At 39.2% G+C, this 20820-nt stretch overlaps 2 protein-coding genes across 2 annotated transcripts in view; one reads left to right on the top strand and one right to left on the bottom strand.

The window, feature by feature from the left end:
• The window catches only part of LOC130929672 (zinc finger protein 354A-like), a 43936-nt gene extending 23133 nt beyond the window's left edge, over positions 1-20803 (bottom strand). Inside the window, exon 1 of the mRNA XM_057857046.1 lies at positions 20730-20803. The gene's annotated coding sequence lies outside the window, so the exon portion shown is untranslated. The remainder of the gene's footprint in view (positions 1-20729) is intronic.
• ccr9a (chemokine (C-C motif) receptor 9a) lies at positions 1702-15294 on the top strand. Its single transcript, XM_057857050.1, has 4 exons — positions 1702-1789; positions 10198-10273; positions 10350-10661; positions 13739-15294. Exons 2-4 carry the CDS (start codon positions 10241-10243, stop codon positions 14486-14488), a joined length of 1095 nt encoding a protein of 364 aa, XP_057713033.1. The 5' UTR covers positions 1702-1789; positions 10198-10240; the 3' UTR covers positions 14489-15294.
• Positions 20804-20820: the final 17 nt, after the last annotated feature.

The raw sequence follows: 20820 nt of genomic DNA, 5'->3' as shown, positions 1-20820 counted from the left end.
ACTGGGCAGGCTAGTGTCGGGCCACTCGCCGACCACTCCCGTACCGGCGCGTCGCGGACACTCCGGTTGGAACTAATTGCCAACCGTCACGTCAGGGCAGCGGGTGAAGTTCGCCGTGTTGAATCACATTAAGCAGCAGGTGAGATGCCGATGTCACACCCCCGTACCGGTGCCCTATATTCGGCTTGGACTCCAGCAGAGTCCGATGGCTGGATGGAGCCCTGGTGGCCATTATTCATGCTTCATACTTTTATGCCATTGGCGTAGTCACCTGCCACTCAAACATGCCGGAAGTAGCGTTGAAGTTGAATCTTTGTGTCAAAATGATTCAATCGAAAAAAAGTGCCTTCAAAACTTTTTCCACTTCAAAAGAAAAAAAAAGAAAAGAGTTTAAAACTTTTTGCTTTTAAAAAAAAGTGACACTTCAATAATATATATATATATTTCACACAAAAAATGTTTAAAAAAAAAAATTTGCAAATGATTTTTTTTCTAAAATTAAAAATTAAAATATATTAGAATTATTTTTATTATATTAAAATAGTTTTTTAATTGAAGCAACTATTATTGCGATTGAATGATTGAGCCACAAATGTCCTCCCCATAATATGGCTCAAACACAAAAAAGATTGCTTCAATTAAAGAAAACAGTTTGAATGAAAAATAAAGTGTTCAAATGAGAATTTCTGCATCTCAAATATTTTTTCACATCCAAGCCTTTTTTTCTATGATTTATTTATTTATTTATTTTTTGATTGAAGTGGTTTTTCTTTTGAAAATATATATTTTTTTGTTTGAAGCAACTTATTTTTTATTGAATAATAAAGACACAAATGTCCTAGCAAAAATGTGGTCCAAACGCAAAATTACATGACTTCAATCAAAAATGTTGTTTCAATCAAAAAAAACTTGACTTAAAAAAAAAAAAAAAAAAATTCAAATAAAGAAAAATAGTTTTCAAATATATTTATTTATTATATTTATTTTTGCAAACACATTTTTTTTTGATTGAAGTGACTTTTTCTTCGATTGAAAATATATATTTTGATTGAAGCAACTTTCTATTTGATTGAAGCAACTTTTTCTTTGATTGAATAATAAAGACACAAATCTACCTCCATACATGGCAAAATAAAAGTACCCGTGATGCTTTGAATTTGGCTTCTTAGACAGTGGTGTGTTATCGGAGATTACCTGCCTTATTTCCAATTTCTCTCCCTACTCATAACCTTAAGCATCACCTTCACCCCCTGTCTGGGCTACAAGCACACTAGTTTTTTTTCCATTTCAAAGTTGGTGTGTTAAAAAACAAAATAGACTTGCGTGCAATCTTCATGCTCTCACTTCCTATTACACAAGCGCCTGAGCTCAATCTTCAAGACTGAGTCACGCAACTAAACAAATAGAACCACAGGAAAACATCTTCCTCATCTCTCTTCAACCGCACAATTTGATTTCGCATCACACAATGCAAAATACTCCTCCTTTGACTGGTCGCCGAGTAAGATGAAGGGTCAAAGGTCGAGTACACCGCGAAAAGCGTACGCCTTCGCACAAATGTTGCATGTCAACAAACGTCAATGCTGTCACGCAATCGGAAGGCTTCCTCTCCGCCGCGTGCATCGCAACGTGACATTAAAACAAAATGGAAGCAAGTGGCAAAAAGCTCCGCCCCTTTAAATCACTTCTGCTTTGAGTTGTCAAAATTCATCGAGCGCCAAAAAAAAAGAGCGCGAGAGAACATCGAGACACAGCCACAACGTCCTTCTGTTGCTACTTCATCCGAGGGGTGAGTGTGTCCAATTACCGCAATTTTCAGACAATAAGCCCCTACTTTTTCCCCTCATTTTCAATCCTGCGTCTTAATAGTCCAGTTTGGCTTATTTGTTGATTTATTTGAGTTAATAAGCAACATTACATTTACTCCATTACATTTACTTGAGTAACTTTGTGAGAAAAATGTACTTCTAAGAGTAGTTTTACTAAGCCAATATTTTTTACTTTTACTTGAGTAGATTTGAGAAGTCGTTACATTTTTCCTCTTTATTCTACATATTAGATTTATTTATTTTTTGCCAGCAATGCCAACAGTATCTCTACCAGTTTCACAAATGAGACGTCGCAACAATCATCACATGACTCCTTTACACCAATCGGACGCAAGCTTGCCGTTCTACGATCACGCCAGTCTGTTCAACCACGCGACAAATGAAGTATTTGACACACAGCACTGCCTTCAACATGAATCGAAAACGCGGATTTAAAACTCTCTACCAGTTTTTATTTGGCACCGATTGACCACGGAAAACCGGAGATACGATCCTTTTACTTTTATAATAGTAACGATGAAGGAACTACAGTATTCATTATTCAAACCAGGAACTATTTACTCCACTAGAGGGCACTCATGCTCATTAGATGAATAATGCTTCATTTCTGCCTTTTTTTTTCTTTTTTGCCGGAATTCCATTTTTTTTTTGTGTGTGTGTGTGTACTTCTTTGGTTTAATATGGTTATGTAATGGGTTATTGTCAGGGGTGAAAGTGGCTAGAATGTCTTGCCGGAACTCCCCGACGTGTCGCCACGGAGCCAAAAATGTTATTTATTTATTAATTTTTTACTTTCATTTGTGTGTGTGGATTAAACCTCTTAAACTACTGAAATGCAAAGAAAACTGTTTTGGCACAGTTATTTCTATAACACATACAAAAACTGATTTTCATTCAAAATTGTATTTTTTCAAAAATTTGCAAAATAAAAGTTAACAAAAACAGCAATAACCCAAACCGCCATCTCCTAATTTTTATTTTCCCTCATTTCCTCACATACTAAATGCCAAATCTCAATTTTAACTACTGAAGAACATAGGATGTATATTAAAATTGAAGTTACCGTAAACATTTACTTTTTATTTTTTTAATAACAAAGATACAGTGCCTTGCAAAAAGTATTCGGCCCCCTTGAACCTTGCAACCTTTCGCCACATTTCAGGCTTCAAACATAAAGATATAAAGTTTTAATTTTTTGTCAAGAATCAACAACAAGTGGGACACAATCGTGTGGAAACAATCAAGTGGAACAAAATTTATTGGATAATTTAAACTTTTTTAACAAATAAAAAACTGAAAAGTGGGGCGTGCAATATTATTTGGCCCCCTTGCGTTAATACTTTGTAGCGCCACCTTTTGCTCCAATTACAGCTGCAAGTCGCTTGGGGTATGTTTCTATCAGTTTTGCACATCGAGAGACTGACATTCTTGCCCATTCTTCCTTGCAAAAAAGCTCGAGCTCAGTGAGGTTGGATGGAGAGTGTTTGTGAACAGCAGTCTTCAGCTCTTTCCACAGATTCTCGATTGGATTCAGGTCTGGACTTTGACTTGGCCATTCTAACATCTGGATACGTTTATTTTCATTCCATTGTAGATTTGGCTTTATGTTTTGGATCATTGTCCTGTTGCAAGATAAATCTCCGTCCTAGTCTCAGGTCTTGTACAGATACCAACAGGTTTTCTTCCAGAATGTTCCTGTATTTGGCTGCATCCATTTTCCCGTCAATTTCAACCATCTTCCCTGTCCCTGCTGAAGAAAAGCAGGCCCAAACCATGATGCTGCCACCACCATGTTTGACAGTGGGGATGGTGTGTTCAGGGTGATGAGCTGTGTTGCTTTTACGCCAAACATATCGTTTTGCATTGTGGCCAAAAAGTTCAATTTTGGTTTCATCTGACCAGAGCACCTTCTTCCACATGTTTGGTGTGTCTCCCAGGTGGCTTGTGGCAAACTTTAAACGAGACTTTTTATGGATATCTTTGAGAAATGGCTTTCTTCTTGCCACTCTTCCATAAAGGCCAGATTTGTGCAGTGTACGACTGATTGTTGTCCTATGGACAGACTCTCCCACCTCAGCTGTAGATCTCTGCAGTTCATCCAGAGTGATCATGGGCCTCTTGGCTGCATCTCTGATCAGTTTTCTCCTTGTTTGAGAAGAAAGTTTGGAAGGACGGCCGGGTCTTGGTAGATTTGCAGTGGTCTGATGCTCCTTCCATTTCAATATGATGGATTGCACAGTGCTTCTTGAGATGTTTAAAGCTTGGGAAATCTTTTTGTATCCAAATCCGGCTTTAAACTTCTCCACAACAGTATCTCGGACCTGCCCGGTGTGTTCCTTGGTTTTCATAATGCTCTCTGCACTTTAAACAGAACCCTGAGACTATCACAGAGCAGGTGCATTTATACGGAGACTTGATTACACACAGGTGGATTCTATTTATCATCATCGATCATTGAGGAGAACATTGGATCATTCAGAGATCCTCACTGAACTTCTGGAGTGAGTTTGCTGCACTGAAAGTAAAGGGGCCGAATAATATTGCACGCCCCACTTTTCAGTTTTTTATTTGTTAAAAAAGTTTAAATTATCCCAAAAATGTTGTTCCACTTCACGATTGTGTCCCACTTGTTGTTGATTCTTGACAAAAAAAAAAAAAATTTCATATCTTTATGTTTGAAGCCTGAAATGTGGCGAAAGGTTGCAAGGTTCAAGGGGGCCGAATACTTTTGCAAGGCACTGTATAAGTATCATACATTCGGAAAAATAAGTACAAATGCAGAGTGAAATGGAATATATTTTGAAGATCGCGCAAACATAACTTTTTTAAATCATAAGGAAATGAATAAGTAGCCTAACATACAGTTGTGGTCAAAAGTTTACTTACACTTGTGAAGAACATAATGTCATGGCTCTCTTGAGTTTCCAGTTATTTCTACAACTCTGATTTTTCTCCGATAGAGTGATTGAAACAGATACTTCTTTGCCACAAAAAAACATTCATGAAGTTTGGTTCTTTTATGACTTTATTATGGGTTAACAGAAAAAGTGATCAAATCTGCTGGGTCAAAAATATACATACATGGATCTGACAAAGCGAATCATTGACTTGAACAAGTCAGGAAAGTCACTTGGAGCCATCTCAAAGCAGCTGCAGGTCCCAAGAGCAACAGTGCAAACAATTGTTTGTAATTATAAAGTGCATGGCACTGTTTTGTCACTGCCACAATCAGGAAGAAAACGCAAGTTATCACATGCTGCTGAGAGAAAATTGGTCAGGAGGGTGAATATTCAACCGAGAATCAACAAAAAGCAGATCTGTCAAGGAATAGAAGCTGCTGGAACACAGGTGTCAGTGTCCACAGTCAAGCGTGTTTTGCATCTCCATGGACTGAGAGGCTGCCGTGCAAGAAGGAAGCCCTTGCTCCAAAAGCGGCACCTTAAGGCTCGACTGAAGTTTGCTGCTGATCACATGGACAAAGATAAGACCTTCTGGAGGAAAGTTCTGTGGTCAGACGAAACAAAAATCGAGCTGTTTGGCCACAATGCCCAGCAATATGTTTGGAGGAGAAAAGGTGAGGCCTTTAACCCCAAGTACACCATGCCTACCGTCAAGCACGGTGGTGGTAGTATTATGCTGTGGGGCTGTTTTGCTGCCAATGGAACTGGTGCTTTACAGAGAGTAAACGGGATAATGAAGAAAGAGGATTACCTTCAAATTCTTCAAGATAACCTAACGTCATCAGCCCGAAGATTGGGTCTTGGGCGCAGTTGGGTGTTCCAACAGGACAATGACCCCAAACACACATCAAAAGTGGTAATGGAATGGCTAAATCAGGCTAGAATTAAGGTTTTCGAATGGCCTTCCCAAAGTCCTGACTTAAACCCCATTGAGAACTTGTGGACAATGCTGAAGAAACAAGTCCATGTCAGAAAGCCATCAAATTTAACTGAACTGCACCAATTCTGTCAAGAGGAGTGGTCAAAGATTCAACCAGAAGCTTGTGGATGGCTACCAAAAGCGCCTAATTGAAGTGAAAATGGCCAAGGGACATGTTACCAAATATTAGCGCTGCTGTATGTATATTTTTGACCCAGCAGATTTGATGACTTTTTTCTGTTCACCCATAATAAAGTCATAAAAGAACCAAACTCCATGAATGTTTTTTGGGACAAAGAATTATCTGTTCCAATCACTCTATCAGAGAAAAATCGGAGTTGTAGAAATAACTGGAAACTCAAGAGAGCCATATTATGTTCTTCACAAGTGTATGTAAACTTTTGACCACAACTGTAAATGAACAAATTTAAGTCCATATTGACAGCTAAGATGTTCTGAACCTCCCCATCAGAGCAAATAAAACAATATGATAAATAAGCCTCCTCAACTCTTTCATTTTATGTTCCATTGCCCTTTTTTGTTGCATCAATTCAACCTTTTTTTTTTTTTAAATTGCTGTTCCAGAAAACATGCACATTTGAACCATTCAGAGCTAACTATCTCTGCTGATCACATGTCAGTATGACAGCCAATTGAGCGGATAAATGAGTTCAGGCGTTTTGCTTTGCTGCGTGTATTCGCACATTGACGTGACTCATCATCGTCAGACTCAGATAACAGCAGCAGCTGGGGAAACCTCCATGCCGTCCGTGGAATAACAAATATTGGTGGAAACGGATTACAGTACACAAGCACTTTATTATGCTTGTTGTTAACACTTGTGTATGTAAATCTCATGCTGGTAGATTGTTTTCGTCTTGGAGATGAAATGCATGTGTGGCAGCTTAGCATTTTTTTTTTTTTTTTTTTTACATAGTGTTTTGACAGTTGCCGTCATATTTTCGGAATCAAAGCACCGTGTACCGGAACAGCATTCCGGCTCTGAATCTTAATACTGGAACTGCGTTCCTAACCGTTCTGGTCCACTTTAACCCCTGCTTATTGTACAGTGTCATTATAAAATCAGATCATATAGAAAAATTTGTGCTGAGAGAAAAAAATAAAAAATAAAAAATACTCATTACTTGAGTATTCTTTTCACTAAATACTTTTTTACTTGAGTACATTTTTTGAATGACTATTTTTACACTTACTTGAATAATATTATTTTGAAATAACGCTACTCTTACTTGAGTCAATTTTTTGGCTACTCTACCCACCACTGGTCATAAGCATTCATTAATGCTCATGGCAGTGTCATGTCATAATTATGATGGTCTTATGACAGTCTTATGGCGTCGCTGTCAAATCAAGTGTTACCAAATTACATAACTAGTAATTAATGAAACAACTAGAACAGTAACTGAAGAAATAATTAGCACAGAACATGAATTTTGAGTTGTTATTTACATCTGTAGTGCTGCAATGCATGCTAGGAGGCATGTTGGATGACAACAGTGTTGACAGCTGGTGGCAGCAGAGATTTACTGTCTCCCCAAGGGAACAGTGATGGCCAAATGAAGCTTCTTGAAGCAACAAAGCTTTGCAGCTAATTGGTTCAAAGCTTGATGGTGGTTCATTTGGTCTTATGACAGTCGATTGATACCGCTGTCAAATAAAGTGTTAGTGTTAGTTTATATCTTTTGGTGTAAATGTCCCATAGAATAGTGAGGACAGGTTCGGCTTATAGTCCAGTGCGGTTTATATATAAACTAGGGCTGTCAAAATTATCGCGTTAACGGGTGGTAATTAATTTTTTAAATTAATCACGTTAAAATATTTGACACAATTAACGCACATGCCCCACTCAAACAGATTAAAATGACAGCGCAGTGCAATGTCCACTTGTTACTTGTGTTTTCTGGAGTTTTGTCGCCCTCTGCTGGCACTTGGGTGCAACTGATTTTACCACATTGCACCATGAGCAATGTGTAATTATTGACATCAACAATGGCGAGCTACGTACTAGTTTATTTTTTGATTGAAAATTTCACAAATTTTATTAAAACGAAAACATTAGGAGGGGTTTTAATATAAAATTTCTATAACTTGTACTAACATTTATCTTTTAAGAACTACAAGTCTTTCTATCCATGGATCGCTTTAACAGAATGTTAATAATGTTAATGTCATTTTGTTGATTTGTTGTTATAATAAACAAATACAGTACTTATGTATCATATGTTGAATGTATATATCCATCTTGTGTCTTATCTTTCCGTTCCAATAATAATTTACAGAAAAATTTGGCATAGTTTATAGATGGTTGGAATTGCGATTAATTACGATTAAATTACGAAAAAAAAAATTGTTTTGTTTTGTTTTTGTGTGTGTTCAATGTATTTATTCAGATTTTGCATTGGAAAGAGATACATATAAGACATGTTTTTTTCCACTTTTTTCCCTCAAAGTATAATTTAAAAAAAACAAACTTATGTAGATGTATATTTTAATAAAAGGTTTTTAAGCACATCAAATGTAATAATCCTAAATTTTAAACATGTTACTGTCCCACTGAATTATCTTTTTAAACAAGAATAAAGTAGAAAAATGCTTGTCTTTATAAATGCTTCGTTGAGTGAGTCAACTCAACTGTGCTCAATCTCCTCACTTACACACAATGAGTTGCCACAGCAACTGTTTCACAAGTTAAACTATGACTGACGCATGCAGCGCTTTGATTTGTGGCGAGATCAAACAGAAGATATCTATCAATCATCGTTAACTCTACAACTCCAGTGCATTGCCTGAACAGCAAAGAGCAGGGAGAGGGAGTGAGGGAGAATGAGACTACGCGATCGGCTAGGGACAGCTCATCTGTATTTTTTAAAATTTTAATTGAAAAAAAATCCATGATGGACTGAGGCCTTGAAGTTTGAAGCGCAGAGTAGCAAAGATTACTGTACAAAAAAACAAAACAAAAAAACCTTGAATTCCGGCGAGAGAAAAAAAATGACAGAAATGAAGCATTATTTATCCAAAGAGCATGAGTGCCCTCTAATGGAGAAAATAGTTCCTAGTTTGAATAGTGAATAGTTCCTTCATAGCTACTATTAAAAGAATCATAGCTCTTGTTTTTCGTGGTCAATTGGTGCTAAATAAAGACTGGAAGAGAGAGGTTAAGCCGCGCTTTTGAGTCACGTTGACGGCAGTACTATATGTCAAATACTTCATTTTTAACGGTGTTTTAAAGACGCCACATGATTAAACAGACTGGAATGATCATAGAATGGCAAGATTGCGTCTGATTGGTGTAATGGAGTCATGTGACGATTCTTACGACGTCTCATTGGTGAAACTGGTAGAGCTACTGTTGGCATTGGCGGCAAAAAATAAATAAATCTAATATGTAGAATAAAGAGGAAAAATGTAACGACTTCTCAAATCTACTCAAGTAAAAGTAAAAAGTATAGCTTTGTAAACCTACTCTAAGAAGTACATTTTGCTCAAAAAGTTACTCAAGTAAATGTAACTGAGTACATATATAAAATTACTACCCACCTTTTCATTGAGGATAAATGCCTCAAAAAGCATGAGTTTTTTTTTTTTTTTTTTTTTAATAAATAGTAATGATTAAAAAATGAATATATTGAAAATTAAATTGAAAAACACAACTAAAACTGCAGTAGTCCAAATAAAAAATAATAAAAGACATATAAAAAAAACATAGAAAACTAATTAAAAATTAAGCTTGTACAGGTAAATATAATTCCTCCTTTATTTTTTTATTTTTTAGTTTTAATTGTTGTTCTTTAATTTAATTTTCTCATGTTTTTTTTTCTTTTAATTTAATCTGTTTATGTTCTATATTCTGTAAAAAAAAAATAAATCATGTGAACCTACTTCATATTTTAGGAAAATTTCACTATCCCACACCCACCATTTTGTACAAAATTAATTAAAAAATAAATTGAATATTTATTCTGTTTTTTCCGTTTTTTTTTTTTTTTTTTTTTTTTTTTTGATGAAACCAAAAATTAGACATTTTTATAATTTTTTTGTTTTTTCATAAAAAATAAAAATGAAAATAAATGAATAGATTAAATATACTAAATAGATTAATGGTAGATTAAATATTATAATATAAAAATAAAAAATAAATCATATTAATAAATAAATAAATAATAATAAATATTTTTTTTAAAATTAAAAATGGAACTTTAAAAAAAAAAGTATTTACCGTTTTCCCTCTTTTAAGTTGCTGTTAAGAGGCTCAGAAAAGGAAATTTTGACAATCTTGAGGTCAGCAACATCGCCATTAAAATTATTGTCTAATCAATTAATAGGTAATTAATCGATTAATCGCAGCAGCTATAGTTTCACTGAATCCATTTTGACAGTTTGTTCAGTTGCCTCGCCCAGTCAAAATGGATTGGACATTTCACGCCGTCAATGGCAGCCGATGAATTACTTTTTTGTCAAAAAACAGGAAACGTCATTTTGTCCTCTCAGCTGAAAGAAAGCAGGACGCCATGGACGACTTCGAGACGGATTCTGTAAGCGAGGTACTAAGCCTCACCCGCTCAGTTCAGGTACATTGGAGAATATATGGTTATGGACTATTTATCACCCCCTATCTAGGACCCGTTGTATGACGATCCCACGGCTAGCACGGCTGATTACGACTACTCTGACCTGATGTGCGACCTGTCGCCGGTGCGGGCCTTCCGGCAGGCGTACGAGCCACCGCTCTTCTGGATGATCGCGGTGGTGGGCTTCCTCGGGAACATGGCGGTGGTCTGGATATACCTCAATTACCGTCGAAGACTCAAGACCATGACTGACGTTTTCCTGCTCAACCTGGCCGTGGCCGACCTTTTGTTCCTGGTCACGTTGCCCCTGTGGGCGGCCGAGGCCTCTAGCAGCTGGACCTTTGGCGCCGCCGTCTGCAAGGTACTCTGATTTCTTTCTCGTTTTAGTCATCCCACCTGTGCATTCATCGATCCTACTTAGCTCCTCCTTTTCTCCAGTGGTATGAAAAAGTATCTGAACCTTTTGGAATTTCTCACATTTCTTCATAGAATCACCATCAAATGTGATCTGATCTTTGTCAAAATCACACAGATGAAAATACAGTGTCTGCTTTAACTTGAACCACCCAAACATTTCTAGGTTTTCATATTTTAATGAGGATAGCATACAAACGATGACAGAAGTGGGGGGGGGGGGGAAATAATTAACTGAACCCGTGTGTGCCCAATCACTCTGAGTGGTTTAAAGCTGCCCTCCCCACTATAAAATACACCCCTGGTAAGAAATTATAAGAAGCATTGTATGATTTGCATCATGACTCGGTCAAAAGAGCTGTCTGACGACCTGCGATCAAGGATTGTTGATTTGTATAAAGCTGGGAAAGGATACAAACCCATCTCTAAAAGTCTGGATGTTCATCAATCGACAGTCAGTGAAGTTGTCTACAAATGGAGAGAGTTTGTCACTGTTGCTTTGCTCCCAAGGAGTGGCTGTCCACCAAAGATGACGCCAAGAGTTCAGTGCAGAATACTCAGAGGTAAAAAAGAACCCTAAAGTGTCTGCAAAAGACTTACAGAAATCACTGGCACAATCCGAGATCTCTGTGCACACATCAACTATATGTAAAACTATGGCCAATAATGGTGTTCATGGGAGGACCCCACAGAGGAAGCCACTGCTGTCTAAAAAAAACATTGTTGCTCGTTTAATGTTTGCAAAAAGGCACTTGGACACTCCACAGAACTTTTGGCAAAATATTTTGATGAAACCAAAGTTGAATTGTTTAAGAGTAACACAAAACGTCATGTGTGGAGGAAAAATGGAACAGCTCACCAACATCAACACCTCATCCCCACTGTGAAGCATGTTAGAGGGAGCATCATGATTTTGGGCTGTTTTGCTGCCACAGGGCCTGGATAACTTGCAATCATTAATGAAAGAATGAATTCAAAAGTTTATCAGGATGTTTTGGAGGAAAACCTGAGGCTGTATGTCAGACAGTTGAAGCTAAAAAGAGGATGGAAGCTGCAACAAAACAATGATCCAAAACACAGACGTAAATCAACTACAGAATGGTTTCAGAAGGAGAAAATACATGTTTCTGGAGTGACCAAGTAGAAGTCCAGACTTGAACCCCTTTGAGATTCTGTGGCATGACCTAAAGACAATTATACACGCCAGACATCCCAGGAATCTGACTGAACTACAGCAGTTTTGTAGAGAAGAATGGGTCAAGATTAGTCCTTATCGATGTGCCAGACTGTTAGTGTTTGGGTGAAGTTATTGCTGCCAAAGGGGGGACCACAAAATATTCAATGTGGTGGTTCACTTTCTTATTTTCCCCATTCTGTCATTGTTTGTATAATATCCTCTTCAAACTTTGAAAACCTATAAATGTTTGCGTTGTTTTAGTTAAAGCAGACACTGTTTTTTCATCTGTGTGATTTTGACAAAGAAGAAATGTGAGAAATTCCAAAAGGTTCAGATACTTTTTCATACCACTGTTTGTCGGGGTCTCCATTGGTAGTCAATGCTTTTTACAATTTCTCCCAGAAAATGATTGCAATTACAAATGCTTTGGAAGTAATATCTTCATTTACAGTGTTTAGCTTGCAATGAAAAAACACAAAACAGAATGGGAAAAAAATAAATTATCAATTTACAGAAAACTCCAAAAATGGGCCGGACAAAAGTATTGGTACGCGTTGAAGAATCATGTGATGCGTCTCTAATTTGTGCAATTAACAGCACCTGTTACTTACATGTGGCACATAACAGGTGGTGGAAATAACTAAATCACGCTTGCAGCCAGTTAAAATGGATTAAAGTTGACTCAGCCTCTATCCTGTGTCCTTGTGTGTACCACATTGAGCATGGAGAAAAGAAAGAAGACCAAAGAACTGTCTGAGGACTTGAGAAGCAAAATTGCGAAGAAGCATGGACAATTTCAAGGCTGCAAGTCCATTTCCAAAGATCTGAATGTTCCTGTATCTACCGTGCGCAGTGTCATCAAAAAGTGTAAAGCCCATGGTACTGTGGCTAACCTCCCTAGATGTGGACGGAAAAGAAAAATTGACAAGATTTAAACGAAAGATTGTGCTGATGGTGCCTGAAGAACCTTGACTAACATCCAAACATGTTCAGGCTGTCCTGCAGTCCGAGGGTACAACAGTATCAACCCGTACTATCTGTCGGCGTCTGAATGAAAAGGGACTCTATGCTAGGATACCCAGGAAGACCCCATTTCTGACTCAGAGACATAAAAAAGCCGGGCTGGAGTTTGCCAAAACTTACTTGAGAAAGCTAAAAACGTTTTGGAAGAATGTTCTCTGATCAGATGAGACAAAAGTAGAGCTTGTTGGGAAAGGGCATCAACATAGAGTTTACAGGAAAAAAACGAGGCCTTCAAAGGAAAGAACACGGTCCCCACAGTCAAAAATGGCGGAGGTTCCCTGATGTTTTGGGGTTGCTTTGCTACCTCTGGCACTGGACTGCTTGACCGTGTGCATGGCATTATGAAGTCTGAAGACTACAAACAAATTTTTCAGCATAAATAATGTAGGTCCCAGTGTGAGAAAGCTTGGTCTCCCTCAGAGGTCATGGGTCTTCCAGTAGGACAAAGACCCAAAACCCACTTCAAAAAGCACTAGAAATTGGTTTGAGAGAAAGCACTGGAGACTTCTAAAGTGGCCAGCAATGAGTCCAGACCTGAATCCTATAGAACACCAGTGAAGAGATCTGAAAATGGCAGTTTGGAGAAGGCACCCTTCAAATCTCAAAGACCTAGAGCATTTGCCCAAAGAAGAATGGTCTAAAATTCCAGCAGAGCATTGTCAGAAACTCATTGGTGGATACCGGAAGCGGTTTGTCGCAGTTATTTCCTTTATAAGGTTGTGATACCAAGTATTAGGCTGAGGGTGCCAATACTTTTGTCCGGCCCATTTTTGGAGTTTTGTGTAAATGGCTAATGTCTAATTCCCCATCTCGTTTGTCCGCAGATGACCTCCGCTGTCTACAAGGTGAACCTTTTCAGCTCCACGCTTTTACTGACTTGCATCAGCGTGGATCGCTACGTGGTCATCGTCCAAACCACCAAGGCCCGCAACCTCCAGGCCCAGCGGCGGCGCTGCGCCCGCCTGGCCTGCGCGGTCGTCTGGTTGACGGCCCTGCTGCTGGCCACGCCCGAGCTGGCCTTCGCCACCGTGGCGCCGGCCCAGACGGCCGAGGGTCCGGTCGATTTCTGCCGGATGCTGATCCCGGCGCGCGTGGGTCGGTCCACCAAGACGGCCACGCTTTCCCTGCAAGTGCTCATGGGATTTTGCCTGCCCTTCACCGTCATGGCAATCTGCTACGGCGCGGTGGTGGCCACCCTGCTCAAGACCCGCAGCTTCCAAAAGCACAAGGCCATGCGCGTGGTGCTGGCCGTGGTGGCCGTCTTCCTGCTCACGCAGCTGCCCCACAACGCCGTGCTGGTGACTGAGGCGGCGCAGGCGGCTGACGCCACCATCACCGACTGCCAGCAGCTCAAAGCTTTCCTGACGGCGGGGCAGGTGCTGAAGGGCGTGGCCTACCTTCACGCCTGTCTCAACCCTTTTCTCTATGCCTTTGTGGGTGTGCGCTTCCGCCGGGACCTCCTCCAGCTGGTGCGCTTCCGCTCCCGCCGACGCACGTCGACAATCTCTGGGAAAAGTACACCGGGATCGGCCCGGGTGTCTGACAGCGACACCTCGCAGGCACTGTCACTGTAGGCGGGACTTCCCGCCGGTGGGAAGGGTTTGTTTGCGGCCTGCGAGACAGGGACGTCACCTATGACCTCAACCGCGCCCGCGTCAACGAGGCATCTAGTGGAAGCTAACAGAAGCTAGCGAAAGCTAGCAGAAGCTTCTGAGTTTGAATTTCCAAAACTGAATTTTTGTGTCAGCACAGTAATTCTAACCCCAATAAATCTCAACCGCGCCCCGGTCAACGAGGTCTCTCGCAGAAGCTAGCAGAGGCTAACGGAAGCTTCAGAGTTTGAATTTGAAGTTTTTTCAACATTGAAATTCTAACACCAATTTTTTTTTTCAGCATCAAAATTCATAATCAAAATATTTAGGCGCAAAATATTCAGACAGAAAAAATCCGTCCCCCCAAAAATTTGGTGACAAAATTCAGTCCAAAAAAAGTGAGCTGCAAAAAAAAATCATCAGGAAGGAGTAATTTTTTTTTTTTTTGACAAAATATTTTTGGGCAAAATTTGTTGCGACTGAATTTTCTGCGAGAGAATTTTGCTGTATCTGATTTTTTCCCGACTGATTTTTTTCCGACTGAATTTTTGCTAATTTAACGTAATTTTCTCACTATAAAGCGCACCTGACTACAACCCCTAGCAAAAAGTATGGAACGAGCACTCACTCAGACATTTTATCATGTAGAACAAACTCAGATAAAAAGCTTGAAAAAATAATGAATTAGTTCAAAAGTGCAACTCTTTAGCATTCAGAAACACTGAAAGAAATGAATAAAAACATTGTGGTGTTCAGTAAATGTTAATTTTATAGCGCAAATGCATGGAAATATATATGGAATCACTCCATTCTGAGGAAAAAAATATGGAATCATGAGAAACAAACAAAGAAATAACAATCAAAACACATCTCTCGTATTTAGTAGCACCACCTTTGGTTTTTATGACAGCTTGCAGTCTCTGAGGCATGGAATCGATGAGTATTCTTCATCAATTTGGTGCCAACTCTCTTTGATTGCAGTTGCCAGATCATCCTTGCAGGTCAGAGCCTTGCTGTGGACCTTTTTTTTTTTCAATTTCCACCACAGATTATCAATAGGGTTGAGATCTGGGCCATTTGCAGGCCATGACATTGACTGGATGAATCTTTTTCCAAGGAATGCTTTAACAGTTTTAGCTCTGTGGCATGATGCATTGTCATCTTGGAAAATGACAAACTTATTTTCAATTGAAGGGATAAGAAAACTGTCTAAAATTTCAATGTAAACTTGTGCATTTATTGAAGATTTAACCACAACCATCTCCCCATCTCTCCCGCCTATTCCTGACATGCAGCCCCATATCGTCATAGACTGAGGGAATTTTGATGTTTTCTTCAGGCAGTCATCTTTGTAAATCTCTCTGGAACAGCTCCAAACCAAAGTTCCAGCATCATCACCTTGTCAAGAGTCAAGAATCTGCATTGGACAAGGTGATGATGCTGGAACTTTGGTTTAGTGCTGTTCCAGTGAGATTTGCAAAGATGACTGCCTGCAAATAGCCCAGATCTCAACCCTATTGATAACCTGTGGTGGGAATTGAAAAAAATGGTCCACAGTAAGGCTCCGACCTGCAAGAATGATCTGGCAACTGCAATTAAAGAGAGCTGGCACCAAATTGATGAAGAATACTCATCGAGTCCATGCCTCAGAGACTGCAAGCTGTCATAAAAGCCAGAGGTGGTGCAACTAAATACTAGAGATATGTTTTGATTGTTATTTGTTTGTTTCTCATGATTCCATATTTTTTCTCGCAGAATGGAGTGATTCCGTATATATTTCCCTGCGCTTGCTCTATAAAATTAACATTTACTGACCACTACAATGTTTTTTATTCATTTCTCTTAGTGTTTCTGAATGCTAAAGAGTTATGAACTATGAACTAGTTATGAACTAATTCATTATTTTTTCAACCTTTTTATCTGAGTTTGTTCTACATGACAAAATGTCTGAGTGAGTGCTTGTCCGAGACAGGTGATCCCATAATTTTGCTAGGGGTTGTATAAGCCGCCACCCACCCACCAAATTTGACACGAAAACGACATTTGTTCATGGCGCACTGGACTATAAGCCGCAGCTGTGTTCACTTTATTATTAGATATTTACACCGAAAGATATTAACCGGTAACACTTTATTTTACAGCGACTGTAATAGGATCAACTGAACCACCACGAAGCTTTGAACCAATTTTCTGCAAAATTTCATTGCTTCAAGAAGCTTCATTTGGCCATCACTGCTCTCTTGGGGAAGACTGTAAACTTCTGCTGCTACCTGCTGTCAGATTGTTGTTGTCAAACATGCCTCCAAGCATGCATTGCAGCGCTACCGATCTAAATAACATTCAAAATTCATGTTCTGTGCTAATTATTTTTCCAGTTACGTGTTCAGTTGTTTCGTTAATTGCTAGTTATTGTATTTGGTAACACTTTATTTGACTGTGGCGCCATAAGACTCACTAGACAATCATAATTATGATATTACACTGTCATGAGCATTAATGAATGCTTACAACAGATGTCATTTAGCGTAAAAGAGCCGAGCTGGACATAAATGGAGTTAGTGACATAATTTGCCGGATGACACTTAATGATATCGGTCATAAGCATTCAGTAATGCCTATGAATACATGATAGTGTCATGTCATAATTATGACAGTCTTATGACGCCGCTGTCGAATAAAGTGTGACCAAATAACATAACTAGCAATTCATGAAACAACTGGAACAGTAAATGAAGAAATAATTAGCATAGAACATGAATTTTGATTGTTATTTACATCTGTAGCGCTGCAATGCATGCTAGGAGGCATGTTGGATGAAAACAGTGTTGACAGCAGGTAGCAGCAGTGGTTGACTGGCTGCACTGGACTATAAGCCACAGGATTCAAAATGAAGGAAAAAAGTAGCGACTTATAATCCAAACATTACGGTAGTCCCTTTGTGGTTTTTTTTTTTTCATCGTAATTTTCACAACTGATTTTTTTTGCGACTGAATTTTGATGCCAAGAAATATTTGGGGTTAAAATTTGGAATTCAAACTTTGGTGGCACAGATTTACTTCTATAATGCAGCTAAGGACTTCGCAGGAGCTAGCAAGTTAGTTCGCCGCTGACTTTCAGCACAAGAACAAGAACCAGCGACTCCCACATCACCAGTGGCGCCCCCGTCTGGCAGGCCCCAGACATATACAGCTGTGAATTTCGCTCGCCATCAGGAGTTGGGGCTCAATGATGTAAAACTGCAGACGGACACGGCAGACAAAACAAGTCACAGGAAGTCACGCCTTTTTATTCACTTCCTTTCTATACTTCCTGTTTTGCAACTCAAGTGCGTATTTTTTTGTGACGGCTCGAGGGGGGTCAAGACAGACTCTTTAGAGACACGTGCATCCAAGCAGAAAAAAACGTGTCATAGTAATTACACAGTAATTACTATTGGCCGTGATGTGTAATAGTGAAAAAAAATGTAAATAAAAGACAGTATTTACAAGAAGTGGTTGCCTGACATGGGTGAAGCTATTTTATCAATAGTGTTATTATTTCAAGCAATCAAATGAATCATCAGGAATTTTTCTTTTTTGGGGGGAACAGCCCATGGGCCCATTGTAGCCTGCAGGACAGTATTTTACAGGCCCTTATTTGATATCTTAATATCTTAAGTATTTGTGAAGATGTTTTTTTATTTTTATTTTGTTAATTACTGCGGATAATGCTAGCATAACTGAATGAACAAATGTTCATCCATACTTGCAATTAAAATTAGATTAATCAAGATAAATCATTACAAAGCTTCTGATTAATTAAATAGTAAAGAACAGACTTTTTCATTGTGATATTTAAAGATTTAAAACTGATTATTTTCAAAGTGCTTTTAAAAAATTATTCATTTACGTTTTTTATATTTTTTTAGCTTATTTTTATTCCCTATTCACTGACTGGTTTGCTTTCTAATTTTTCTTTGTACAGGATTAATATTGCTGCCCAATTAATTCAATAAAAGGCCTTTCATTTATTAGATGAATTTTTTGAAGTCCCTCCCCTAGCTAAAAAATATTTTAGCTCAAAGAAATTGTCCCTATGTATATTTAACCCTTTATAGGGTACTTGTTTTAACTCACTGACTGCCATCGACAGCACTAGACGTCCAATCCATTTTGACTGGGAGGAGCAAATGAACGAAGGTATGGTTCCACCAAAATTTGACAAAAACATCCCCCTTTATGGTACCAGTCATGTCCCATGGGGGGAAAAAATGATCCGAAGTGACTTAAAGAAGGCTACAAACTACAGTGGGGCAAATAAGTATTTAGTCAACCACCAATTGTGCAAGTTCTCCTACTTGAAAAGATTAGAGAGGCCTGTAATTGTCAACATGGGTAAACCTCAGCCATGAGAGACAGAATGTGGAAAAAAAACAGAAAATCACATTGTTTGATTTAAAAAAATATATTTTCAAATTAGAGTGGAAAATAAGTATTTGGTCACCTACAAACAAGCAAGATTTCTGTCTGTCAAAGAGGTCTAACTTCTTCTAACGAGGTCTAACGAAGCTCCACTCGTTACCTTTATTAATGGCACCTGTTTTAACTCATTATCGGTATAAAAGACACCTGTCCACAACCCTAGTCAGTCACACTCCAAACTCCACTATGGCCAAGACCAAAGAGCTGTCGAAGGACACCAGAGACAAAATTGTAGACCTTCATCAGGCTGGGAAGACTGAATCTGCAATAGGTAAAACGCTTGGTGTAAAGAAGTTAACTGTGGGAGCAATTATTAGAAAATGGAAGACATAAAAGACCACTGATAATCTCCCTCGATCTGGGGCTCCATGCAAGATCTCGCCCCGTGGCGTCAAAATGATAACAAGAACGGTGAGCAAAAATCCCAGAACCACACGGGGGGACCTAGTGAATGACCTACAGAGAGCTGGGACCACAGTAACAAAGGCTACTATCAGTAACACAATGCGCCGCCAGGGACTCAAATCCTGCACTGCCAGACGTGTCCCCCTGCTGAAGAAAGTACACGTCCAGGCCAGTCTGCGGTTCGGTAGAGAGCATTTGGATGATCCAGAAGAGGACTGGGAGAATGTGTTATGGTCAGATGAAACCAAAATAAAACTTTTTGGTAGAAACACAGGTTCTCTTGTTTGGAGGAGAAAGAATACTGAATTGCATCCAAAGAACACCATACCCACTGTGAAGCATGGGGGTGGAAACATCATGTCTTGGGGCTGTTTTTCTGCAAAGGGACCAGGACGTCTGATCTGGAAAGAATGAATGGGCCCATGTATCGAGAGATTTTGAGTGAAAATCTCCTTCCATCAGCAAGGGCATTGAAGATGAGACGTGGCTGGGTCTTTCAGCATGACAATGATCCCAAACACACAGCCAGGGCAACAAAGGAGTGGCTTCGTAAGAAGCATTTCAAGGTCCTGGAGTGGCCTAGCCAGTTTCCAGATCTCAACCCCATAGAAAATCTGTGGAGGGAGTTGAAAGTCTGTGTTGCCCAACGACAGCCCCAAAACATCACTGCTCTAGAGGAGATCTGCATGGATGAATGGGCCAAAATACCAGTAACAGTGTGTGAAAAGCTTGTGAAGAGTTACAGAAAATGTTTGGCCTCCATTTTTGCCAACAAAGGGTACATAACAAAGTATTGAGATTAACTTTTGGTATTGACCAAATACTTATTTTCCACCATGATTTGCAAATAAATTCTTTAGAAATCAAATATGATTTTCTGTTTTTTTTTTCCACATGCCATCTCTCATGGTTGAGGTTTAAAAAAGTAAACCGGTGTTAGTGTCACTGTTTAGACACAGGTAAAAGAGCAAGTAGGGTGTTGAAGAAGAGTTGGTTTGAGGGAAGCAGGCTCGCAGGAAGTCCGCCTCCTCGAACATAGTCACTTCTGAATCGTCAAACAGCAGCCATTTGCCTTCATATTTGAGGAGGTTGTTTAAAGCCTCCTGTTCTTCCTCCCGTAAAGTCGTTCTCGTTTCCTCACTGTATAGTCTTTTGTAGGACACTAATTGGCTGCCATTGACTGCATTCGCCCCTATCAGTCAAAATGGAATGGACGTCTAGAGCAGTCAATGGCACTGATACATGAGTCATTCCTCACCATGCCTATGACAAGCTATGCATTGAATAAGATGTTTGTGGACATCACATTTGGTTAACACTTGTTTCCCAAACACTAATATCGTGTGTAAAAAATATACCTTTTGTCCTCACGTAACCCATGACGCCTTACAGCTACTTCTTCAAACGCTTCCTGTCACCTGAGATTTCACATGGTGTGGCAAACAGGAA

Source organism: Corythoichthys intestinalis, chromosome 14 (genome assembly GCF_030265065.1).
Source record: "Corythoichthys intestinalis isolate RoL2023-P3 chromosome 14, ASM3026506v1, whole genome shotgun sequence".
Classification (NCBI taxonomy): Eukaryota; Metazoa; Chordata; class Actinopteri; order Syngnathiformes; family Syngnathidae; genus Corythoichthys; species Corythoichthys intestinalis.
This window is presented reverse-complemented; position numbering and strand designations above follow the sequence as displayed.

What these genes read in the sequence shown, in the direction of transcription:
- ccr9a (XM_057857050.1), top strand. Translation starts at nt 10,241, where the DNA reads ATGGACGACTTCGAGACGGATTCTGTAAGCGAG. An exon ending in AGACGGATTCTGTAAGCGAG is followed by an intron (nt 10,274 to 10,349) that starts GTACTAAGCCTC and finishes CCCCCTATCTAG; the next exon opens with GACCCGTTGTATGACGATCC. An exon ending in TTGGCGCCGCCGTCTGCAAG is followed by an intron (nt 10,662 to 13,738) that starts GTACTCTGATTT and finishes GTTTGTCCGCAG; the next exon opens with ATGACCTCCGCTGTCTACAA.